The sequence below is a fragment of the Furipterus horrens genome, unplaced genomic scaffold (assembly GCF_987537825.1).
Source record: "Furipterus horrens unplaced genomic scaffold, mFurHor1.1.pri manual_scaffold_10, whole genome shotgun sequence".
NCBI lineage: Eukaryota > Metazoa > Chordata > Mammalia > Chiroptera > Furipteridae > Furipterus > Furipterus horrens.
Window position 1 is genome coordinate 68214092 of NW_028327180.1, and position 21679 is coordinate 68235770.

Sequence of the window (21679 nt, forward strand, 5' to 3'; positions counted from 1 at the left end):
TAGGTTGCACGTCAGGTCCCCAGCTGGGGGCGTGAGTGAGAGGCAACCACACAGTGATGTTTCTCTCCCTCTCTTACTCCATTCCCCTCTCTCTAAAAATAAATAAATAAATAATCAAACAAATAAATAAATTTAAAAAAATTTCTCCGCTTATGTTCTTTTTTCCTACTATTGATAATTTCAGAATCTTTGCTAAGCACATTCAGGATCAACAACAACAGAGATGGGTATTATAATTATTACCATTTTAACTGGGAAAACAGTCTCATCCTGTTTCAGAACTTGTCCCAGGTCCGAGCCAAACTATAACAGAAACTCTGTCTGATTGCAAAGAGGATGCTCCTAAAGATGCCCCTGTGCGACTTTAGCTCAGTGTGCCATCAACAACAGTGGGGAAGAGTAGGGACGGCAGCTCTGCTCTTGAGTGGCTGAATGAACAAAGGTTTCCTTAAAGAATTTGCTGGTAGTGAGGATGGCTACTCAGGTCTGTGTATGTTTTGAAAGAGTTGGTTTGGTTTTGCTATTTGATTTTTTTCTACTAATATAATCATCCTTAAAGTTGTGCCCTCTACCAACATTTGACTACGCGATATTCCCCTTACTTTTAAAACTTACAAGAATTAAAGAGAACTTCCCTGCTCTTCAGAAGCAAACTGGTACTAGTACCACCCAGAAGTGTTCTGAAAAGGATTTTTCTGACTTGAATAAATATATTATTAGTACATGTGCTTGTATATATATTAGTATATGTATTAGTATTGGATGCATCTATTTGTAGAAACCAGAATCATAATAAGCCAGAAAATTTAAATCTGCCAAAGGTCCAATTCAAACTTGAAGTAGAAATCGCCATGGAACAAAATGGACCTTACTTGTCAGAAACTGACCCACCCCACCCCCACCCGTGTTAACTACCCCGCCCCCATCTCCAACCTTGTTTTCTTTCCTCTGCACTCCAGTAAGCTCTGACTTGGGCAAGCAGTGAAGAAGTGAACTAGGGATATGGAGGCTCTCTGAGTATCTGACCCCTTACCGGCCGTTCAAGCATACAAGCTGTGAAACCAGTTTAAACAAAAACGTTGCCTTTCTTTTCCTCTCGTCTCTCTAAGGAACTGCCTCTTTCTCCTCCCCAGCACCACAGAAAGGAAACAATCACAAGCATTGGTATTCCCATGAAAAGGGGCAGTCACACGGGGTGTGACAGCAGGCTCTCTCTAGGATGCTGCCAGGGGCTGACCAGGGACGAACTCCAATTGCTCCAGCTCAGACTAGCCCTGGCATGGTCAGACGGAGGAGACAGAGCTGTGTGGGGACAGACAGGACGTGGGACTTGCAGCCCGACCATTCTCCCAGGCTTCACTAGGGTCTCCTCTGTGACGTGATGATACCAGGTGTGCGAGTCTCCTATTAGAAATGCATCGATCACACTGAATAGTTATTTTCTTCTTGCCATTTTCAGAACAACGGGGAACTCTTACCTAACCTGAGGTGGCTCCTTGTGTTGCTTTCAGGAATTGGGACACTCAGCCAGGACACCCTATGGCGCTTCAGCCAAGTGAAAGGCACTATCGAGATCGGGGCCACTGAAGGTAAGTAGCAGCTCCCCTTATCCCTCTCTTTGCCTCCTTGGGGTTTGTGCTGGTTCTAGATTTGAAAATATTCATTTTTATGCCCATAAATGTAAGCCATCATGCATTCCAGAATACCAGAGTTCTTTCTACCATTTTTTCCTTTTGAAGTTTATTGTATTCCCACTGAAATGAACTTCCCATGAAATAGGTTTACAGAGAGACTAAAATCTAGGCAAGTCTCCTTTCAAAATGGTCTTCAGCTCTGTAAAATTCTGGGTCCAAATCTTTCAAGACGGTCAGACAGATGTTAAGTTCCTCCTTCCATTCTATGTTGAAGATCACTTGCTGCTACATGTGAAGCACAGGGTAAACACAGAATTCAAGTCTAGTCCTGTGACTTAGGGGCACTTTGGGTTGACCCCATATCAGTATACTATTGCCTTTCTGGCGCTCAGGAGACTTTCCTATTCCAGGGCCCTTTCCCTGGGATAATACATTCCTTCTCCTCCTGAAGAACTTGCCTTTAGTTCTCTTTGTTTTCTTCCTTTCTAAGCCTGAGCTTGGAGACCTCCATGACTCCCACAACGGATGTCTGCATTTCAAAATAGCTGAGTGATAGGCAATTGGAGAGTACTAGAATAGGACTTCCGGGTGTTTTAAATCAAGGTTTAGCTGTTCTAGTGGAATGCAGTAAAGATTGTCTGAAACAGATCCTCTGCCTTGGCGGTAGGTGTAAATACCAGATGTGGTATAACACGGGTCTCAAACTAATTTTAATGAGTGAGGAGGTGAACAGTTGACAGGGTTGAACTTTAATTTGGAAACTAACATGCATAAATGCATGTAGACTTTGGAGTCATTCTATAGCATTGTAATTCTGAGTAAACTATAACTTGCATAAAAGCTATTTTGAGTAATTCTAAAGATGTATTTTATCTGCAATCTTGTTGTAATTCATTTTTAGACACTCAGAATAATGATGGATTTCCCAAAATCAAATGATTTCTATTTCAAGAGTGGGAGAAAAACCACTAAAATTAATTAATGACAATCTATAAAATTATACTTTTGTATGACATCTATTTTCAGATGCGCTATCAATGGAGTTTTATAAATAAATGGTTCTCATAAAGCCCCTACAAAGTAGACAGAGCAGGCCTTATTAGGCCCATTTTATGCTCATCTAACCAATAATATTTTTGAGTGTCTTCTACACAGCAGTGCCATAGGTTTAAAGATAGAAATGGAAGGAAAAAAATGACTCCCAAACCTCATGAATCTTAAAAAATAACTGAAGCTCCAGCCATTCCGTTGTTTTAAATCTTGACCACAGTTCAAAAATCACTTGTGCTTTTTTAAGCAATAGAGACTCTCAGGTCCCTGAAGAACCACTGAGTTAGAGGTGTGAGAACCTGGATGACACAATGTGTTTGAATGGACTACCCAGGTCATTCTGATGTTGTGGACTGGCTTTGCAGGCCACCAGGTTAGATGACTTTTCTGGAATATCAGTTATTCTCAGATTCTGGACTTAAATCTGGTCTTGGTGACTGGCTCACTACCAACTATAAGGATTCTGACTGTCTACTCCAGCTATATTTCTTATCAACTGAGGACTTAACATATGGTAGGTGCTCTCCTAAGTGCTTTAGACAAGTTAGTAAGATAATGTAGGCACAGCATTTACCACAGTACTTGACACTTTATAAGTACTCAATATTGTAAGCTATTATAAATACCATTATAATTATATCTTCATTCTATTTAATCCTTGCAAAAACTTCGTGAGAGGTATATTTATTCCCACTTTACCTATGAGGATATTGAAGCTAACCAACCAAACAAACAAACAGAAGAGTAAGTTTTTTTGCCAAAGACTCCATAGCTAATAAATCAGTGAGCTAAGCTTCAACTCCAGCCTATAGGACCCTAGAGCTCTAACTCTTTGAACATTGTTTTGAAGACAGATATTCTCATTTAGTAATATAGAAGGAGGCCCAGGGATCTGCATTTTTACACATGCTCTTCAATAGTCCTTATGGATGAACTGAGGATGGGTTTACATGTTTACTGCACACAATTAATAAGTAGCCTGATTGAACTGTTAATTGAGTCACAGAAGCAGAGTCAGAGTGACCATCAATCCAGAATTTGGAAAAACCAATTCAAAGAGGTGAATAAAGGGAGCCTTTTTTTCTAAGATGGGAATGAGGTTGCAAACCAACACACTGCCAGCTGGCATCTAGAGTTCCTGGCCAACACACCTCTGATGTTACTTAACTGGCACTAATACTGTCGCAGTGGCAGTTGAATATTTGTTAAGTGGATTAATGAGCAAGTTTCACGTGGTAAAAAGCAAGGTTTTAAAAATTATGTTCTTTTTAAAAATTGGCCTGCTTTACCCAGGTTGGTTTTCTTCACTGATCAAGGTCAATAAAAATTATTCAACTTTATCTTCTATTTTATTTATTTGTATTAATGACCTTCCCATTCCATTTCTACCCCAGCTGTTGACCTTGCTCAAGTCACTTATTGTCTCTGTGCTGAAGTTTCCTTGTGTGCAAAATGGAGATAGTAATACAGGTATCAATTAGGATGGCTGTAAGGGGCAGGTGAATTTTTTAACACACACACACACTCTACACAATATCTAGATTGTTATAAGGTGCTCAAATTGCATTTATTATATTCTAAAGGCAGGGATAAGACAGCTGACATGACAAAAATAAAGATAACTATTTTAAAAATAAAAATTAATGCCAAGAATCCACAATGGACAAAATATCAAAATGTTAGACAGAGACAGGATCAGTACTACTGATTTATTTTTTTCTTTTTTCAGTTTCCAGTATGGCCTAGCATGGAACTGTTACTACTAATTTACTTAAATGAGCATCTTGGGTATCAGCTAGTAAGCTAAAATTTTTCACATTCCAAGTTATTCAATAGGATATTAGATGAATGATACAATAAACATTTGGTGAGGGCTTGTAACATCCAAGGCATTTTCCCAGAAAGTGGAAGAGTTATAAAGATAAATAAAACACAGCCCAAGCTCTCAAGGAATGTACCATTTAAGGGGAGACAGAAACTGGGATATAAGAATAAGCCATTATATCAATAAACATAGTACAAGACGAGGTGAGGTAAAGAGAAAGTATTGACAAAAGGCTAAGGTTCTTTAAATACAGAAGAGGTAGAAATTTCATATATTTGGGGAGACAAAGATAGACAATGGCAAGAAGACATGTAAGATAGAACTTAAATGATTTTTAAAAATATAATATTCTTTTCCTTTTCTGATTACTAAAATATGATCTCAGTGTAAAAAAATTTAAACATAACTAAAACAAATTAGAAAATAATTTCAATTGTTACCCCATAACCCATAGATCAATTATGGTAAAAGTTTTTGGTATATTTTTCTAACTTCTCCACTGTGCGTATATTCATCAATTAATTCAGTCAACAAACAAGTACTATTCTCGAGATACTGTGAAAGGGAGTGGTTAGTTTATCATGGATAAAGTCAACATGATTGTTTTGTTTTCCTTTACCCAAATGGAGTCATCTTAGAAATATTATTCTGTAAATAAATGTTTTTACTTAACAATATATAGTGATCATCTTTCATATTGTGAACAGCAGGTATTCTAATTTATTTACTCAGGTTTTCAAGATTTATAACAATACTGTTAAGAATATCCCTAATAGCTATTTTGTATTTATCCAGGAAAAGATATGCGATAGAGTGATTAAGAGCATATGTTTTATAATAAAATGCCTGGGTCAAAAATTGGCCTCACTTCTATTGAAACAAAGCAAGTTACTTCAAATTTTTCATGATTTTATTTCCTGATATGTAAAATTTGGATAATAAATTTTACCTTGCAGAACTGCTATAAGAATATAATTAGGTATTTTAAACAACACAGTACATAGAAAATATTCAGTAGTTATAATTAGTTACTATGATTAATTATATTATTGGGAAACACTCCCAAGAACAGAATCCCTTAGTTAAGGTTAATGCAGGTATATTCAAAGATTTTTTTAAAATTTGAAGTATCAATGGTCTTTTAGAAAAACTAATGACTAATATATTCACGTCACTTTATAACAGTGCCCACTTCCCAAACTCTCCAATTTAAGGCATTTAAAATTTGGATTTACAGTATTTTTTAAACTGACACTTATTTTTCTCTTCTTTTTGAAATTAAGATATAATTTACATCACATTTTGTAAGTTCAAGATATACAACATGTTGATTTGATACATCTACATAATTGACACTTCTTTGACTACTCAAGTGTTTCAGAAAATTTCAGGAAGCAAAAAATTATGAGGCATAAAGAGGAGATCAGTTGAAGTGGCGTGAATAGCATGTGCAAAGGTCCTATGGTTTATACACTCAGAAAGAGAAAGGACTTTATTTTGCTGGGGCATATAGTACCTGCAGAATCAAAGTGAAAGACTAAACTGAAATCATAGGTGGGACCCAGGTTGTGATGTGAATGAATTATAGTAAATGATACGTACGTCCTGTGCCATTGAAATTGCTGGGACCTGAAAAAGTTATTGCTGTGTCACACAGACCTAACTGAAGTCATGTCAGCTCATTTCAGACGATGGCAATGAAAGTGATTTATTGGTAGATAGAAATATCAGTCAAATTCATTCATTCATTCACTCATCCATTCATTTAAATACTCAGCAGGAATTTATCAAATAGCTTCTAGATACCAGGCACTGTGTCAGGTTAATAAAACATTTGATATACAAGTAAAATAAAATGTTTTATAATGAGAGACTTGGCCAACAAAAAGAGTAGAAAAATAGGTCATTTGAGGTTTTGATGAACATTAATAAAGACATAAACAAGGTGGCGTGAGACAGTTCTTGGAGGAGGTCACTTCGGTGTGGGGCACAGGAAAGGCTTCTCTGAGGAGGTGGCACCTGAGCGAAGGCCTGAAGGATGAGAATGTGCCAGCAATCAAAGAACCATGCCTCAGTCACGGCAGTTAAGCAATAAAACAAACCCGGTGTAGGCTCAGTGCCAGGGGAGAAGGTGGTATTTTCAAAGCTCATACAGGAGCCGAGAGTGTCTTGAGTTGGGTATGAGAGAGCTGAGTGGTCTTAAAGGAGATAGAGAGGTAGGAAAGGGTTAGATCAGTCTGGACCTTTAGGTCACTTTACAGAGTCTGGATTTTATTTTGAGAATTATGGGGCTCCTTGCCATTGAAGGAGTTCAAAGGCTAAATGTATACCATTAAAATAAGTTTTTATCAGAATTCTGATGAGAGAAAACATGGCTCTATTTGAGTGGAGAAGGTGCAGAGATAAGAAAAGCAAAGACTACAGACATATTTTGGAGATAATGCCCTAGATTATAGAGGAGAGGGAACATAAGGAATTAAGATGGCACCAGGTTTTGGCCTTGAACAATTGGATGGTTTGTGGGTACCAGTTACTGGGGCTGGCAAATCTGGAAAAGAAACATATTTGGGGTGTAGAAGAGAAGTCATTTCCTCTACCCTCCTAGGTTTGATAGCTGGGTCTATGAACTAAACTGACAACAGGCAGATCAGCTGGAGAAAAGGTATACAGATTTACTCTTTTTAATGTTATGTGTACGGAGGCATCACAGGGAAACCAAGTAAATACTTAAAAAGGCAGTGAGATCTGAGAGCTTACCGTAGCATCTTAAAAAGGGAAGGGAGAACAGATGTAGGCCTCTTACAAGGAAGTCAAGGATATTTAGGAAAGACAAATGGACCCTTAGAAAAATAGATGGGTGATATGATTGTTTGTAATGAAGTTTGTGAGGATGTGGTGCCTACCTCCTGTCTCTTCTCCTGGATAAAAGTTCATCTTCCCTGGTTGATGAAGTTCTGGAGGAGCGAAGTGGTAACAAGGGAGTTCCCTTGGAGGATGTGTCTTTAGGCAGGTGAGGGGAAATTCAGAGAATGCTTCTCCCTGCATTTGCTCTTTTACAAGTGTCCTCAGCTCTGCGTGATCAATATGCCAAAGCAGCATATTTTGGCGTGGCCTGTCCTGAGCTCCTGCTGGGAGAAAAATCATGAGCTTTATTTTGAGCATATTATGGGTGAAATGGCTGTAAGATACAAAGGTGTAAATGGTAAGCAGGAAGCTGTATAGTATATATGAGTGTACAATCCTCAGAGGAGGCATGTGAGATGGAAATAGAAATTAGGGGTGGGGACTGGCTGGGTGGCTTGGTGGTTGGAGCACCATCCGGTACACCAAAATGTTGCAGGTTCGATTCCAGTTAGGACATACACGCAGGTTGTGCTTTAGATCCCAGGTCAGAGCATGTATGGGAGGCAACCAATCAATATCTCTCTCACATTGATGTTCTTCTCTTTTTCGCTCTCACTCTCTCTCTCTTCCTTTCCTCTATCTCTGTAGAATCAATAAGTATATCCTTCAGTGAGGATTAAAGAAAAAGAAATGGAGGGGCATCAGCACATAGATTGTATTTGGAATGAGTGAACAGGATGGGATCACATACGTCATTCAGACCATGCTCACTGGAAGACACATATTAAAAAGTTCCCCATGTATAATTCTTGTGTCTGATTTGCCTAGCATGTACATTTCATTTCACATGATACATGATTTTATCTCCTGCAGTTTTATACTTTGTCCTCACAGGAGCACCACGCGTTGGAAAGTGCCCACTCTGAACATCAAACACTTTCTTCAGAGATGGTGTATGATTCCATGCATGGGAAAAAGTCAGAATTATCTGATGAGATTTTTTTCTTTCAGCTATAGCATATAGTCCTTTTTCCCCCCAGACACTACAATGTCTGTCCACATACACATAGTTCATCTCATCTTACCTGGGGGCATAACCGTGCCGTGTATTCTGTTTTCCTCTGTGGGCAAACCTTCTTTTCTTTCCCTCCTGCTGAAAAGATGACTCATGTCCAGGGAAGCACGAGGCCTTCTACTGATTCAGTTTTCTAATGAGAGAAAAAGATCAATTTGGTCGTGATGTGAGGCGTGTTCCACACACCCTGAACTTAAAGCTGATGACAGCGAGTGACTTCCTAGCAAAGAGGAGACCTCTACCTAAAACATCGGCAAGGCTGTCTGGTCTTTGCACTGATGTTTGAGAAATCTGGGGGCCCTAAGTAGGATTTTTCAGCTTCCATCAGTGATTGGCTCTTTGTCATTACCAAAATAAGAAATATATGGACTGGGTTGTCTCAAAGCAGTTTAAAGACAATGACCTTCTCATTTATCATTTCGTAGAAGGAAGTCAGCGAATGACAAGTAACCTTTCTTAGACGTTTATGTTACATAAGTGGCACAGGATGATTTAACTTCACCCCACAGATCTTGGACTGAGCTATAAAATGGAGTCTCCCCTGCCTCACTCTCATGGGATAGTGGGTGTGGTGGCTGTGATAAAGAATTCCAGTTTCAGAAAGAAAAAATCTTGTCTTTGGGCAGAAGTTTTCTGGGTTAATAACCTCAAGCCACCAACATAGGATTATTAATCAGGCACTAAATCGAAGTCAAATTATCCCTAATTTTAAACTGCATTCAGCTACCCAATTAATGACCTTAGGTCTCCAGATGGTTTTCAAACCTTATTGTGCACACAAATCACCTGGGGAACATGTTAAAATGCATATTTCCAGATCTTACCCTCAGAGAGTCTGATTCAGAAGGTCTGGGATGGCATCAATGAATTTGCTAATTTCATAGGCATCCAAAATAATTCTAACATGGGTTGATCCAGGAGATACACTGAGAAATTCTGTTCTTTCTTTCCTTACATCAGAGGGCTGTGTGAGAGCAGACCAGATAAAACATCTGAGCGCGTTTTGAGTGTTTTTGTAGGAAACCAGAAAGCCAGCAAACACGAGATACTATGCAGCCCAATTCTCCGCTCTAGGCACTGAATGGAGCAAGTGGAAAGCTTTCCTTTGTGTATCGAAAGGAAGCCTGAAATCTCTTTGCGTCCAGGCATCTACAAAGGGATTTCCTCAGCAGCTTGATTTTGTATAGGGCTCCAGTCTGCTAGAAGCAAAATTGGTCTGATTAGGAAGAAGTTGCTGGGAAATGAAAGCATTTCTCCCAGCTGCCATGGGGGCATGCCTTAATGTGAGAGTCAAGGGCAGGTGTGCTGTACTCTGAATGTGGCCTGGTAAGAAGTGGACGCCCAGGAAGCTTGCTGCGCTCGGGTTGGGAGAGGGGATGGCAACAGTAGAGAGGCAAGTTCTGTGTACAGCACTGAGGTCAGACATCCTGTTCTCCTTGTAAGCATTAGGTAAACATTTCCAAGCCAAGAAAGAGAAGAAGCCCCAGGGCTGTTACTGCACCCTTGCCCTTATCCCAATCACTTTAAATGTGTTTGATGAGCACGTATTTATGGGGCACCTACTATGTGCCAGGCACTGGATTGGGTAAACAAGACATTGTTGTTCCCTTCCCGTAAGCATTTACAATCTTCCGAGGGATATCAATAAGGGGATGTCAGTTACAATTTAGTGTGAGTGTGGAAAGTGCTAGAAAGAGAGTAAGCCCCCCAACCCAATGTGCAGTTGCATAGGGGTGCTGGGAAAGCCTACTAGAGGAACTAACAACCAGCTTGAGACCTAAGGAAGAACTAGGAATTAACCAGGCATTTTAGTCCACAGACCCAAGTTTTACTTAGGATTCAATTGTTCCTTTGGGCAAATTAGTCATCTTCCCTGGTCTATTTTGAGATGAAGTTGAGAGGCTTTGTGAACAAAATCTGAAAACAAAAACAAAAACACAATACCTGACTATGGTAGAATAATAATAATGATAATTCTATTTAATCAAACATCACTGGACCAGATTCTATACTAAAACATTTGAGCCTATTATCTCATTACATCTTTGCCACAACGTTAAGATGTGAGGCCACGTCACTTCATTTTACAGTGGAGGACATTGAGGCTCAGGAAGTTTGACAGCTTATCTCAGTCACACACCTGTCTGACCTCAGACTTTGCGTTTTAAACCATGAAAAGTAGGACTCAGTGAATAGTAATTGAATGAATAGCCTTCAATAAGCAATAAGTGCCAACAAACTAAGAAAATCATTATCATTAATATATCAACAATGAATTTCTTAGGAGAATAAAAGAATTCATTCAAAACAATCTATTACAAAATATACATAGAACTTTTCTGCTTTTAACATATGTGAGTCATTAATGTCCTATAGCCCCACTGGGAAACAACCAAAATAGGTTTTATAATTCTATGATACAGATACAGAAGATACTTTAGATATTATAGGTAATAGATAATTACATATATTAGATATTACAGATAATATAGATAGATTAGTCCTCATGAAGATGAGGAGATTAAGGTAGAGACCTTTTCTATTTATAGTACAAAATGCTTAATTTATAAGTTGTATAAAATGACCATGTTTTATTTTTATAAAAAGAGATCATTTTAAATTGCCCAAGGTCTAATAGAGACCAGAAACCAAACTTCTGGATCCTAGATCAGAGATTTTCCTACTGCTGACCTTCCACTCCACAACATGGATTGATGGCGCTGGGGTGGAGAGAATTCTTCTCTAGAAGCACGGACTGTGAATTTCAACCATGGTCGATAATGCAGGGTACAGGTCACAGGGGAATCCATCACTCAAGATGCTTTCAGCTGCAACAGAAAGATTTATTTTAAAATATCTGAAACAGTAAATTCTTATCCCTTCCATAGTTCCACAAACATCTAAGTAAATGCTAGGCATTCTAAGCATTGGAGGTTCAATAGTGGGTAAGATAGACAACAGATAAAATAAATTAGTAGAATATACAATATAAAGATATAAGTGAAATAGAGGAAAATAAGGCAATAGAGGGTGCAGGAGTGTGGATATTTTCTTAAATAGAATGGTCATGACTTCATGCCAAAAAAAAAAAAAAAAAAAAAGACATCTAAGCAGTAACATGAATGAGGCAAAAGATCAAGTCATGTAGGTAACTGGGGAAAGAGTTCCAGGTAGTTAACAACCAATGCAAACGCCCCAAGGCAACAGCTTCTCTGGTGTGTTCAAGGGCTAGACGTGATGCTAGTGTGGCTTTTGTTGAGTGAACAAAGGGAGAAGTTGTGAGAGATGGAGACAGAAGAATGATGGCAGGTGGATGGATGCAGGAAGGAGCCTCATAGACCATTGTAAAGAGCAGGACTTCTGCCTAAAGGAGGCAGAGAGCCACTGATTATATAACATTCTTTCTAGCAACAGGATGATCATGAATGATAAGGCACCAAGGTCAAAAGCAAGAAACCAAATAAAGCAGTCATTGCACTAATCCAGTACTTCATATAATAGGTCCAGAGGCAGGGAGTCCCCCCAAACTGATGAATTTCTAGGCCTTGTAAAATCCTCCAGGGTGACAGGGAATTTCTCTGGTCCTGCAGGGAGTGGCATTTTGATCTATTTCTTCCTCTGGAAGCCTCCCTGGGTGGAGAGTGAGGTAGAGGAGCCTCGTGACTTGGAGACTCTAAAGGGAATGTCAGAGGGTAAGGGTAGCCTCATCTTCTCCAAGGAGGATGGTTCTGGGTGCCCTTTCCTGATGCTGAGGTGGTACTAAGGAACCGCTGTAGGCTCGCCCTACCCTGAGGTAACTGATACTCACCTTGAGGATTTCCACCAGGGAGTGAGTCCAAGAGGAAGGGGCTTGGTCCCCAGGACCTCTTTTCAGGAGAATTTTACAGGCAAGTCTCTCGGAGCCCTGAAGTCTCAGGTGGGGGAAGGGGTAGTATGAGGAGATTTCCCCCACTTTTTACTCAAAGGCATTTTTTGCACATGACTCAAACAAGTCTAAACTTTCCTGAACTTCAAAGTCTGCCCATGGCATGACCTCAGAGTGGAGGGGTAAATGTTAAAAAGGAAAAGAGAAGTGTGTTAGCCAGTTAAACATTGTGTTTTTGCTCTGTAAAGGAATTGAATTAACTTGTTATATTACTATTAGTGTCCCATTGTGAAACCAGGGTTGAAGAGAGGCTTCTCCTCTGAGTGATGTGGTCTCAAGGCCGTTGCCAGGTTTGGCTCTTCACCCACCTGAGATTGTACAGGGCATTACACAACCTGTGGGAAGAGAAAGGAGTCCCCATGGCAATAGGCCCGGCTCCCAGGGTCATTTTCAGGCTTCTGGCAGGAACCTGGTCTGGGCTGGGGGGGGGGGGGTGCCCCAAGTGCCTGCTGTCCTTCCCCCTAGAAGCCTTTGCTGTGGGCACTGGGAGGTCAGGGCAGTGGGAATGCTGCTGGCATGTCTCATGGTGCCATGTGGCTCTCTCCACCTGCCTGTGACCTAGGCACTGAGCATGGGTCACAGAGCTGCAGGGACTGTGCTGGTCCCTAGGCCAGTGATTGGCCTTGAAGAGGCCCTTTCTCTGCTCTCTATCCCTTTTCCACATCTTCAGCAACATCATGGAGCTGTACTTGAGTCTGGCTCTGGATCCCCATGTGCATAGATGTTCCTAACCCTGCTCTACTTCCTAGTTGTTTGACTTGGACAAACAGAAATAACTTCACCTCTCTGTTCCCTGCAAATGAAGATAATAGTAGACCTGCTTCATAATGGTGTTGTGAAGAATTGTATATCAAGAATATAAGGTTGGCTACTCTTACTACTGTTTTCACTGCCTTGACTCTCTGGTTCAGGCCGTCCTTACCTGACCCGCAAAATATTTGGGTCCTCGCACAGAGTCAACTCTAAAGAAATAGTTAAGGGTTGGCCTGCTTAAGTGGGTCACTGGCCTCCACTCTTCCCCTTTCCATCCATCCTACACACGCCAGTCAGATTAATTTTTCTAATGCACATGTCACTTCCTTCCTCAAAAAAACCATCAGCGAATTCCCCTTATTTGCTAAATAAGGTCCCCAAGCCTCAGCCTGGCAGCTCGAGTGCACCTCTGGCCCGCGCACGAGCAGTGTAGTTCGATGGTGAAGAGCACGGCACTGGTGAAAAGCGGCTGCACCGTGAGTCCTGGCTCTGTCACTCCCAGCTACGCGACTTTGAACGAGTCATGTCTTCATTCCTGGTTTTGTTCCGTCTTCTCTGACAGAGATAATGATCGGACCTACCTACAGGGGTGTTGTGGAGACGACAAAAGATAGCATATAAGGTTCTCAGCACCGTTAGCTTTACTGAGCGCCCAGTAGGTGTTTGCTGTATTAATTACTGGTAGCTTTCCGCATTTCCTAACGTAATCCTGGTGTGCCCTCATCTCCTGGGTGAGCACCCAGGCAATTCTTCCACTAGGGCTTTGCCGTATCTCACCCTTCAGAACCCTTCACCCACTGCCCCCTCTTTGAAATCCTCCCCATCCTTAAAGACCTTCTCCAAGCCCCGCCTACCTCAGCCCTGTGGTGTACCCCTTGCCTATGGAGCATGCTCATGCCCCCGTGAGTACCCCTAGTGTTTCTGAGTCATATCATGCATTGATACAAGCCCTGAGCAGTCTTGGACTCCAGGAGAGCTCTACCCAGGACATGTTACAGTGTTCTCTCACTTATCACGGTATTACGTTCTAGACTACCCCCACGATAGGTGAAAATCCGTGAAGTAGGAACCTTACATTTGTTTTAGTATTTATATATATTTTAAGACTTTATAAACCTTTCCCATACACTTATAAACTGTTCCCAGTCCCTTATTAACCTTTCCCACCCCCTTATTAACCTTTTCCACACTTTTATAAACACTACTTAAGTTCTTAAACATATGCTACACTCTTAAACCTACATAACTTTAACAACGTACGTATACAGTGCCATAAAATCCCACAATATAGCAAAAAAATCCTTGATAAATAATTATTATAATATTTTTAAAAATCCCACGATACTGTGAGGCCGCAATAAGTGGACCTCGGTATAGAGAGGGACTACTGTATACTGATTGAAAGCACAGATTTCAATAAAGCAAAAATAACCTGTCATTCTACTACCCATATAATTATTTATTTTTAATGTTGGATATTTGATAAGTTTTATAAATTTGTCTCAAAATGTTCAGCAGACCCATGGGTTTACTAAAAAGATCACTCATACCTGGGTGCATAGACAAGCCTCATCTTTGGAAGAACAAGAAACATCCATAGAAGATTCTAGGCTCAGATTCTACAACAGAATGCCAAAGCAGTTGAAAAAAGTTGTAGATAGCTAACTGCCTCTCCATCCTTAACAAACATGAACAATTCATTAGTACTCATTACTCCTCATCAAAAGTATCCTTTGTCCATATGATGTTAGTAAGAAAATAGGTAACTGTATTTTTTGGACATTTAAATTTATAGCATATTGGAGTTCGGAGGAAATGGGAAGATTATTTCTAATCTTCATATTTTATAGATGGAGGAGCTGCGGTGCAGAGGGGAAAGGACACAGGGAAAGCTACAGGTTTACTCTTCCATGTTACCATTAAGGTCTCCCCAACCTGGGTTTCCCTGTGACGTCATGGGGTTACATAAGCCCTCCGGTATCATTTCCAGTGAAAAGCTGCTGTGCCTCTGTGGTCCCTGATCTTTGGCCACCACATATCTGTTAGATCTTTCTGGCTCCATTGTATTAGCCAATGGTTTTCTTCCACCTAGACTCTGAAATACTTCCTCCTTGCTTACAAATGGTGTATAAGCATCAAAGGAAGGAAGGCAGGAGCCCCTCCAAGGGCATCGTGTGGGCTTTTACCTGACACTCAGGTTGATGACACTGGTAGTGTAGCTCAGGGCTCTGTGGTTCTTGATGACACTGCCCCCCACCCCTCAGCATCCTCAAAACAGTCCACACGTTCCACTGGCTTGTCCCAGCTTCTCCCGGGCAGGGGTAGCTTGACAATTGAAAAGAAAAAATCATTCCTAGAAGTGGCTTTCTGGAATTCCAATGAAGGCTTCAGGATAGGGGTCATGTCTGTCTCGTTTGCCTAATTGAGTGCCTGGCACTTCCTGAAAATGTGATCAATTTCACATTGCATAAAATGGTAGCCAGCACCCAGCAGGTACTACATTCCAGGCTCAGAGCTCTGGGTCTGTTGGCTACTTTATAAAACCTCACTCCTTAGGTGAGGCAGCACAGGCTCCAGAAATACGCAACTCTGAGTATGACATTTAATCTATCTGTGCCTCAGTTTCTTCATCTATAACATAGGAAGAATCATTGAAGCTACTTTAAGGGCCCCTGTGAGGAGGAAATTAGGTAATATATATAAAGTGTTAGTTGGCATTCAACAAAATACTTTCTCTGTCATTATTAGTATTAGTGCTAATTTAATCTTTAGACTAACTCTGTGAAGCAGGTATTCTAATACCCAGGTTTTGGCTGAAGAAACCAAGATTCAAAAAGCTTAAATGATTTAGTGATTCCTCCAAAGCTATGATTTAAACCTAGAAGGTAAACATTAAAGAGAATTAATGTTTATACGTGGCGGTTCAGAGAGCGGGCTTTGGAGTCAGGAAGTTGAGTTTGGATCTCAGCTGTCATTTCCAGTTGTGTGCCCTTGAGTGGGTCATTCTGAGCCTTCAGGTACTAAGAATAATAGGTCCTATATCACAGGGATGCTGCAAGACTTAAATGAGGTAGTGTTGTTAGTAGTTAGCTCAGGGATTTCACTCAGCAGGAGCCCCAACAATATTCTTTCATTTTTTGTTACTAGTAGTAATGGCCTTAGTCAACTCCAGTTACTTCCTCCAGAAGCCAACGCAGTCACCTTACAGTCTTCCTTGAGTCTGGCTTCCTAACTTTCTTCAACACGCCCACCCATTTATTCTAAGGCCTACGTCATTCTTCTCAATAGCTCAGCCTCTTGAGTCCCTTGACTTCTCTCCAATCTCATTGCCATGATCCTAGTTTAAATGCTATCCTCTCTTCTTTGCGTACTGAAGCAGCCTCCGTGGTTTTCTCCATCCTCCTCCTTGTCTTGCCCACCTCCAATCTGTTCTTGATACTGTACCTACAGTAATATTTCTAGTGTGCACACATGTCACTTGCCTTCCTAAAACCTTCAATGGAGTTCATTGTTCTTATGATATTCCCAGCCTCACTCACGGTTTTCCTTCACGTATTCTGTGCTCCTATTCCTTCTTGTGCCCCACCCCCTCATCTCCAGCCCTACATACATGTTGTCTCCTTTTCCAGAAATATTGTTCACTCTCTCTTTCCCTGGCAAGTCCCTACTCACATTTATATCTGAGCTTTGGTTTCATTTTTCCTAATAAGGCTCCCCTGACCCCGAACTCTAAGCATGGTGGCCCTCCTAGGAAGTCCTGGATGTTATCCATCATAGCCCTTTCCAAATACATTATAATATCCTTACTCCTTGTATGTCTCCTCTACTGGAACATAATTTTTATGAAGGCAGAGCCATATGTGATGTGTCCACTGCAGCTACATCTCATTATAACGACAAGGTATAAGGGCCCACAGCGGCCAGCACAATGCCTGCCGCATAGTGGAACTTAGCAAATATTCCTTGAGCACATTCATGCACGAATGAATGAACACCAGCTTTCCAATCAGCAAAGACTAATAAGACAGAAGACTAAGAAAGTTTATTCTAGTGGCAAGAGTGACGTTTATTACTGCTTCGTTCAACTCCCTGTCAGAAAACTTGGTTGATGGGATTCCTTCAAATTTAAATTATTTATTGCAGAATAAAGCTGTCATTTTTCAATGTGCCAGTGTCACTGACTGTCTAAAGATCTAGGCTAGACCAGATGGCAACAACATTAGATATTTAAATTTTTGAAACACTTATACAAATATCATTTCATAGGATTTATACACTGGATCTATGGAGAGTGGGGTGAGGAAACTGAGACAGGAAGAATTACAGTTAGAACCTAGTTCTCCTTACCTCTAATCAACGTACTACCTGCTTTCTTATGTGCAGTGAATGATGCCATTACCCAGCCCTGGTCTCTGAGGCCATATTACTAGAAACAGTGGTTCTCCATGTGTGGAGAGTGGGGGGGGGGGATTTTGCACCCAGGGCATATTCAGCAATGTCTGGAGACAGTTTTTATTGTCACACTGGGGTGGGAGGACTTGCTATTGGCATCTAGTGGGTAGAGGCCAGGGATGCTGCTAAACCTCCTACAATACCCAGGACAGACTCCACCCAATCCTCACACCCCCCCAAACACACACCTGAGCCCTACTCCCACCACCAACAAAGAATTATCGAGCCCACAATGTCAATAGTACTGAGGCTGAGATACGCTGCTGTAAAGCAAAACTCAGGGACTGAAACAACCAGGAGGCACGCACCAGGGTCAGCCTCTCCAGCTGTAGACACTAGTGAGCACATAGCCTGTTTAAAGGCATGATCTTGAATTTAAAAATAAATACTCTGCAGGCTGTGTGTGTGAGTGGCACTCCTGGAAATGTCTTCATTGACCAAACAGGTCCTGCTCCAGACCATAGGACAACAAGTAGAACATGTCCCCACTGCTGCCTCCTGAGAGATGTACTCTGATTGTCTCAGAATCAAGGGAAAACTGAGGTTAAGTGTTTTCCAGAGAAGGCATTAAACCCAATCACTCAGATGCCTTTTCTTGTATCTCTCAAGGATAGCTGAAGGGTCAGAAAACTAAGATCTCGACCACCGGATTCATAGGCTGGGTTGCCTTAAAATCCTCTAATGTTGTCATCTGTCCAAAACGAAATAGCTGCCAAATAGTAGGGAATGAGGCCAGAATAGATATCACAGTCAGAGAAGTCCTTAAAAATATATTGTTATTGTCTTGGCATATTGATTCCTTTTCCTATCATTCATGGTTTAATTAAAACCCAGAGATACACAAGAGGAAAACCATGGGGAGCATTCCTTTTAAGGAACTGGAAACACATTCTGGATTTACTTTGAAATGTTTTCTTCTTACAGAGGACTTGAGGCATTATTCAGCTTGGACAAGAAAGGTGCAAGTCCACTTTTTCCAAAATGAATGCTAATTAGTGCATAGCTCAAGTACAGATGCAGAAATCTCCTTTATATAGTTAAATTTATTTTATAATTCCCTTAATTTAGAGTAACAGGGTAAAAAGTGAATTTGGGTTGTGAATAACTATATGGTAAAAACTGAAGGAAATGTAATACTATTTCTATTTTTATAAAGTGGCACAAAGAAATATCTTACACATGTTACATAGACTGACTGTACCCACTATTCCCCCAAATAATTCTTGAGGTTCCTCTATTTTTAAACTATTGCTCTAATTGTTACTTCCTACCAGAATATTCTCCCAACTCATATCTCCACAGATTCAAATTTTTCCTGTCCTTCAAAGCCTATCTCAAATGCCACCAACTCCAGGAAGTATTCCTGGAATCTGACCCAATGTCTCATTTATTTCTTTATTTCTTACCTCCCTGCTCACCTTTTGACTCTGTGCCTTATACATTTCTCCACTCCCACAGTCCTTGGCACTGTGTCTTGGAGATAGTAAACCTTCAAGGCATAGTGAGTCTTTAGAGGCATTGATGGGTAGGGGCATCAATTTGGTTAGGTTTCTCCCACATAATTATCCAAGTCATTAGCCAATTCTTTCTTCCCAATAGTTCAGAAGTAAACTTGAGCAGCCCTGATCCAATGCCCACAGTTCCAAAAAAGTAGACACAGAAGTGTAGTCTCATTCTAGGTCCTCTGTCCTGCACTAGACTGCAGGGGACAGAATGTCAAATTCCTGAAGCCCATGAAGCAGCCCAGCACCTGGAAAGCATGGGGACAGGAATGAAGTGTCTGCACTAAAATACTAGCTTCTTCACTTCCTTGAACTTGACAAGTGAATTAACATCTCTGGACAAATTTCATCATGCATAAACATATAAAATAATATTTATGTAATCTAATTATAAGTTTAATGAGAGCATCAAATGAGATCTTCTGGGTATAGGGGTTAGCAGAGTGATTATACCTAGTAAGAACTCAGATTTAGTAGTTACTGTTATTGTCATTGTTATCATCATCTATTAAAATCAAGTCATGTTTCTATGACTTAGAACCTAAACAAACATATTGTCTACTTGCTTTGACATCTCTTTATAAATTAGGAGAAGTTATTTGTCTACTTTTTGAGGTACTATGAGAGTTAGTATATAAAATTTGGTTGAAAATGTGCTTGGCTTGATGATGGTTTCCATATTACAGTCTTTTCAGTGAGAGCCAAAATCTGTTGTAACCAATCAGGTTTGGTTTCTTCCTTTGCTGCATGATAGCAGCCGCTCTACGTTGAGTCTGTTCTTCAGCTTCAAAGTCTCTTTAGTCTTATCTGTAGGTGCCCACCACTCATTTGGTCACAGGCCGGGGCCAGAGCCAGGGGAGCTGGCTGAGACACCGGTCCAGACTGCCAATCAAATATGCAAATCAAATCTTTGCTGACCTCCCAGACAGGTCGGGGGGATGCAGCAGTGAGCAAGACAACACAGTCGATGCCCTCATCGAACTTAGAACAAACATTGAGTAAATTATTACTGTGAGATGATTAAATCGTTAATTAAATTAGAAGAGGAAATTGCTCTGAAGGTCAATTGCAGGCTGCAGTGGGGTGGAGGACACAACCCAAACTGTTTCTTGGCCAGCAACTTATCTTTCAGGCTGAAATGTCACCTCCTCAGGGAAGCCTTTCCTGGCCATCCAAGCAAAGCAGTCCCTCTCTATCACATTTCTCATTTTAGTATTTATTCTACTTTTTTTTTTAATTGAGGTATACTTGACATATAACATGATTAGTTTCAGGTATACAATATAATGAACTGATGTTTGTATATATTGTGAAACGGTCATCATGATAAGACTAGTTAACATCCATCATCACTTATAGTTTTTTTTCCTTGTGATGAGAACTTTTAAGATCTATTCTCTTAATAACTTTTAAATATACAATATAATTTTATTAACTATAGTCACCATTTCATACATCACAAGGCTTATTTACTTTATAACTAGAAGTTGGTACCTCTTGACCTCCTTCGCCCATTTACACACCTCTAACTGCTTCCTCTGGCCCCCACCAATCTGTGCTCTGTACCCATGATTCTATAGAAAGGTAAGGTTTTGTGGTATTTGTCTTTCTCTGTCTTATTTCATTTAGCATAATGCCTTCAAGTTCCATCCATGTAGTTGCAAATGGCAGAAATTCTTTTTCTGGCTGAATAATATCTATCAATCAATCTATCTATCTATCTATCTATCTATCTATATATATATATATATATACATTTTTGTTATCTATTCATCCATTAATGGACACTTAGATTTTTTTTCCCATATCTTGGCTATTGTAAATAATGCTGCAATGAACCTGAGGGTGCATGTATTTTTTCAAGTTAGTGTTTTTGTTTCTTTTAGGTAAATACCCAGAAGTTGAATTGCTGGATCATTATTTTTTTTGATCCTCTGAAAAAGCCTTGTTGATGTGTATATCCTCTTATAAAATATAAAGTCAATGAGCAAAACCTCAATCTATTATTTACTACTGTATCTCCAACATCAAAAAGCATGCCTAGCCTTTAATGGCTGCTAAAAACATTGTATTGTATGAATGAGTGGATGAACTAATCAAAAAGAAGTTCCTCTTTCTCCAGATCAGAATGTACCAAGTTGTGAATTTCACACATTGGCTGAAGAGTGTGGGGAGCATGTTGCAAATAGTATCAGAATTCTTCTTGTTCAGTTCAACTCAATTCAATCCAGCATATACTTATCGAATTCCTATTATGCACCAGGCAGTGAACCTCACACTCACAAATCAGCAGAGAAAAATCAAAGCTCTACCCTCCTGCCAATTAGAGTCTGGCATGGGAATTATAGTCTTATCAGCAATTATCACAGTAATTGAATAGCACTTACTTTATGTCACACAGAATTCCAAGTATTTTAATGAATTACCTTACTTATTCCTCACCACACCCCTACATGTTAGGAATGATCACTATACCCATATATGAGGGCAGGTATTTTATCTATCCTTTTTTTAGATTTTTATTTACTTTTTCTTTTTTAGAGAGAAAGGAAGGTAGGGAGGAAGAGAGGGAGAGAAACATCAATGTGAGAGAACATTGATTGGTTGCCTCTCATACGC

The 21679-nt window shown here is 40.2% G+C and overlaps 1 protein-coding gene across 1 annotated transcript in view; it reads left to right on the top strand.

The window, feature by feature from the left end:
* Nucleotides 1-1286: 1286 nt before the first annotated feature.
* The window catches only part of PPP2R2B (protein phosphatase 2 regulatory subunit Bbeta), a 431926-nt gene continuing 411533 nt past the window's right edge, over nt 1287-21679 (top strand). Inside the window, exons 1-2 of the mRNA XM_090288065.1 lie at nt 1287-1391; nt 1512-1589. Of these exons, the coding sequence (XP_090144191.1) occupies nt 1382-1391; nt 1512-1589 (88 nt within the window). The 5' untranslated portion in view covers nt 1287-1381. The remainder of the gene's footprint in view (nt 1392-1511; nt 1590-21679) is intronic.